We start from the raw sequence: 4,558 nt of genomic DNA, 5'->3' as shown, positions 1-4,558 counted from the left end.
TACAGAAAAGCTGTTAAGTTTAGGTTTATACCTATAAACTGCCAGGATATCTGGGCTAGAGTGTTCAGTAGAGGTTGGTTTAGCCGGACCCTTTTTTTTTTTTTTTTATAAATTTATTTATTCATTTATTTATTTTTGGCTGTGTTGGGTCTTCGTTTCTGTGCGAGGGCTTTCTCTAGTTGTGGCAAGCGGGGGCCACTCTTCATCGCGGTGCGCGGGCCTCTCACTGTCGCGGCCTCTCTTGCTGCGGAGCACAGGCTCCAGACGCGCAGAGCTCAGTATTTGTAGCTCACGGGCCCAGCTGCTCCGTGGCACGTGGGATCTTCCCAGACCAGGGCTTGAACCCGTGTCCCCTGAATTGGCAGGCAGACTCTCAACCACTGCGCCACCAGGGAAGCCCGACCCTTTTGTTTTTACAGGTAGGGAAGCAGCCTCAGATACGTGAAGCTAACTGCACAAGATCATCTAGCCTGTTAGGTTTCTTGAGGACTTTTAAGGATCAGAGAAGGTGATGAGGTTGACTCTGTGGTTGGCCCTTGATAAAGGAATTCCTGGGATAAGGTGTTTTTGTAAAAGAGGCTGGATATCTCAGGTGAGGTGCCTTTTCACCTGAGTTTCTTGCCAGCCAGAAGCCCATTCTGAGGACACAGGGGTTAGTAAGAAACGCCCTGAAGCTGGGCAATTTGTGGCTTTTCTATCAACATCAGGGTTTTAAAGACAAAAGCCATTGGGCGAGCGTTGAGGGCTTCCCTGGGAGGCCCTGTCTGGCACTGCAACTCTGCCAGGCCAAGGCTAGAGATGGCTGGCCTTGGGGACCCTCCAAGAATGGTCCCTGGGTTATAAGGGACACAACACCAATCAGAGGCCAGGCTGGATCTGGTAGGGACACTTCTTGGAAACAGAGTCCTGTGGGGCTCTGACTCTGGTGTCTATGGGCAACAGCAGAAAAGCGGGGCCTTAGGAGAGCTCACGTCCTTAGTGCTGATGCTGATGACACTGGTGATGGTGGTGACGATGTGAGCGTGAGAATTAGCACTTCCTCTTTGCCAGGTGCAGGGCTAGGCAATTTATTTTACACACATTGTTTCATTCAATCCTCACAAGATCCCTACCTGGAGGAAACTGAGGCTCAGAGAGGTTAAGTAAACAACCAAGGGCACAAAGTTAGTGAGCACCAGGATTCAAATCCAGACCTACTGGAGTTCAAGGTAGCCAGCAACCTGTAAGCGCTGGAGGAAAGGAAAGTAACATTGGCCAGGGCCTCCGAGAGACAAATATTTTATCCCCATTTTTACAGATGAGGAAACAGAGAACCAGAGAGGTTAGCATTTTCCCCATGAAGTCAGGTACTGTGCCAAACACTTTCCATATGTCATCTCCTTGATCATCATAACATCCCTATGAAGTAATTCTTTTTTTAAAAAAAGTATTTATTTATTTATTTATGGCTGCATTGGGTCTTCGTTGCTGTGTGCGGGCTTTCTCTAGTTGTGGTGAGCAGGGGCTACTCTTCCTTGCAGTGCTTCTCATTGCGTTGGCTTCTCTTGTTGTGGAGCATGGGCTCTAGGCGTGAGGGCTTTAGTAGTTGTGGCACACGGGCTCAGTAGTTGTGGCTCGCGGGCTCTAGAGCGCAGGCTCAGTAGTTGTGGCACACGGGCTTAGTTGCTCTGCGGCATGTGGGATCTTCCCCGACCAGGTCTTGAACCCGTGTCCCCTGCATTGTCAGGCAGATTCTTTTTTTTTTTTTGTGGCAGGCGGATTCTTAACCACTGTACCACCAGGGAAGTCCTGAAGTAAGTAATTCTATGATCTCCATTTGTGTAGATGAGGAAACCAAGGCCTGAGACCAAATGACTTGCAGGCGTTCAAAACCAGGCAATCTGACTAAAGGGCCCATGCTCTTAACTCCCTGAGTTGCTCAATATTGGAATGAGATGTGGTGGGCTGGACCAGAACCTGGGACTACTGACTCCAGGCTAGTGCTCCAAAGTTACATGTAGGATTTCTCTCTCGTTTTTTTGTTTTTGTTTTTGGCTGCGCGCCATGTGGGATCTTCGTTCCCTGACCAGGGATCGAACCCGCGTCTGTTGCATTGGAAGAGTGGAGTCGTAACCACTGGACCGCCGGGGAAGTCCTAGGCTTTCTCTTGGGATTCATTGTCCCTTAAAAGCTCACTGGTCTAAAGCCCAACGAGTGAAATCATGCCCTGCGGTTCTGGGAACCTCAGGCTGGAGAAGAAGGAAGCTCTTGCCCTGGTGTTCAAGTCTGAGCAGGTGTACTGTGGACCCTCCCTGTTTCCTCCTCTGGCTGGGAGGGAGCCCAGGTAGGGCAGGCAGGGTGGGTCAGCCCTTGTGAGTGCAGGGGTGGGAGGAGAGCAGGAGGCAGGAGGGCCCAATAAAACAGGCCTAAATCTTCCCGCCTTCCTGCCTTTACCCAGGCGGTGCCCTCATCGCCTGCCTGGCAAACAGCAGGGCATGATGATGAGAGTTCAAGGTTGGCATCAGGAGACCCGAGTCCTGGTTCTGGCTCTGGCACTCACTCCATGTGCACCCTTGACTCTGGGCAGTTTCCTTATCTACACAATGTGTGGTGGTGGTAATGGGGGATCAAAATCCTCTGTGATTTTTAGTTAACACATTATTTATTAAGAACCTACTATATGCCAGGCACTGGAGACATAGCATGTGCCAAAGCAGATTCAGGCCCTGCTTCCATGGGTCTTAGAGTCTAGTAGGAAGAGATTCCAAGATCAAATCTTCACTGAAACTAATGTAAAATGACAACTGTTAACCAGTGTTTTAAAGGCCTGCAGAACTAAGGGAGCCCAGGACGGTGGGAGTAGGGGGAGAGGGAATGGGTTGACAGTCTGAGGGGCAGCAAGGAAGGATGCGGTGAAGATGTGGTTTACTAGATGAATGTCCGCTGGCAGGGGACAGCACCCTGTTGTGAGATGGTTCACCCAAGAAACTGGGAGGAGGCCAGTGGGCCTGGGGAAGCATGCAGGAGGCTGGCCATTTGAAGTCATTGAAGTTTTGGGGTTTTTTTGGGGGGGGTTGGGAGGAATTAGGGAGTGAGGGGATACTTAAGAGAGAAAGAGGGTTACATTTGGAATATGGGTCAACGTATCTTCTAAGGAAAAGAATTTTTTAAAAGCCACTCCCTCTGAGGAGCCTTCCCGGATTTCTCCACCTTTGACCTATGGTATCCCTCCCTCTCTGGCCTGCAGCCCGGCATGACAAACTCAAGCCTCCAGGGCAGCCAGACCTGGGCTTTGTCTTCCTGCACTGAACTGCACTGTGGCTTCAAACGAGGTCCTCTACCTTCCCAGACCTCAGTTTCCCCAGCTGTGCCGAAGCAGGTTGTCTCGAAGGACCCGCCCAGAGCTAACGCAACGTGATTCGCTCTGGCAGGAGCGGTGGGCTGCCCGCATTGCTGCGCAGGCATTGGACTGTCGGCTTGGGCACCGTCACCAGGCTACGGGCGCTTTCCTCCCGGGCAGGGGGCAGCGGGCGAGGATCGCGGCGCCAGACGTTGCGCAGGAAAGTGGGGGCGCGACCCCCAGCTCGAGCGGGCACCGCGCGGCCCCGCCCCCGCAGCCAGCTGCCCTGCGGCAGCCGGGGCCCGAGCTCCGCCCTCCTCCTCCCGCCGGCCTCTCTCCCTCCTCCCGCCTCCCTTCCTCGCTCGCTCGCTCCCTCCCCCCCGGCCGGCTCGGCGCTGACTCCGCCGCACGCTGCAGCCGCGGCTGGAAGATGGCGGGGAACGACTGCGGCGGGCTGCTGGACGAAGAGCTCTCTTCCTTCTTCCTCAACTATCTCGCCGACACGCAGGTACGGCCAGCAGGGGCCACGGGCCCGGAGCCAGGGCTGCTGAGCTGCGGGGGCTGCCGCCGCAGCCGCGGAGGCCGGGAGGCAGCGGTGGGCGTGTTGGGGGGATCGGGGGTTCCAGGCTGCAGAGCCCCCCTTCCGTGCACCCTGCGATGCGCTTCATTATGGGGACTGGGAGCTGGAGGTCCTCCCGCGCGTGCCGGAGCGTTGGGGGCGCTACGGCCGCTGGGGAGGGTCTAGCCTTCGTTGCTTGGAGTCCGGCCCCCACGCCCGCAGAGCTGGGGGGTTCTGCGCTTCCCTGGGGAGGTTGAGCCGCGCCAAGGTGTGGGGGACCCTTACGCTGGCTCTGGGTGCGGGAGGCGCGCCCTCAGGCTCCCGGCACTTGCTGCCGTACTTTCACGTGGACTTGTGGCCCGGGCACAGGCGCTAGCAGCTCAGAGTTTCCTGCCAGTTGCCCGCTGAAGCCATGGGGTCTGCGGGGCACGTGGACATGCGGGCGGGGATAGAACCTTCCTGGTTTCGCTAACCGGCGGAGCCCCCGGGGGGAAAAGCACGGCAGGATGGGGGCGGAGGACTGTCTGGGGATGCCTGGGTCCCCCTGCGGCGCGCGGCCCCGGTGCGCGCTCGGCGATGCTGGGGGAAGGGAAGGCGAGGCGGCGTCCCGGGCTCTGGCGGCGCCTGGGAGCCCCACCGGAGACACGCGCGTGACAGGAGAGGGTGCCCTGGTGTGCCGG

At 56.3% G+C, this 4,558-nt stretch overlaps 1 protein-coding gene across 2 annotated transcripts in view; it reads left to right on the top strand.

Annotated features, from left to right (window-relative positions):
- Positions 1-3,689: 3,689 nt before the first annotated feature.
- PPARGC1B (PPARG coactivator 1 beta) overlaps positions 3,690-4,558 on the top strand; it is a 106,814-nt gene continuing 105,945 nt past the window's right edge. Inside the window, exon 1 of one of the 2 annotated variants that reach the window (XM_024738240.1) lies at positions 3,690-3,827. In XM_024738240.1, the coding sequence (XP_024594008.1) occupies positions 3,750-3,827 (78 nt within the window). In that variant the 5' untranslated portion in view covers positions 3,690-3,749. The remainder of the gene's footprint in view (positions 3,828-4,558) is intronic. The other variant, XR_003002315.1, reaches the window with a different exon arrangement.

The sequence above is a fragment of the Neophocaena asiaeorientalis genome, unplaced genomic scaffold (assembly GCF_003031525.2).
Source record: "Neophocaena asiaeorientalis asiaeorientalis breed wild unplaced genomic scaffold, Neophocaena_asiaeorientalis_V1.1 scaffold404, whole genome shotgun sequence".
Taxonomy (NCBI): Eukaryota; Metazoa; Chordata; class Mammalia; order Artiodactyla; family Phocoenidae; genus Neophocaena; species Neophocaena asiaeorientalis.
This window is presented reverse-complemented; position numbering and strand designations above follow the sequence as displayed.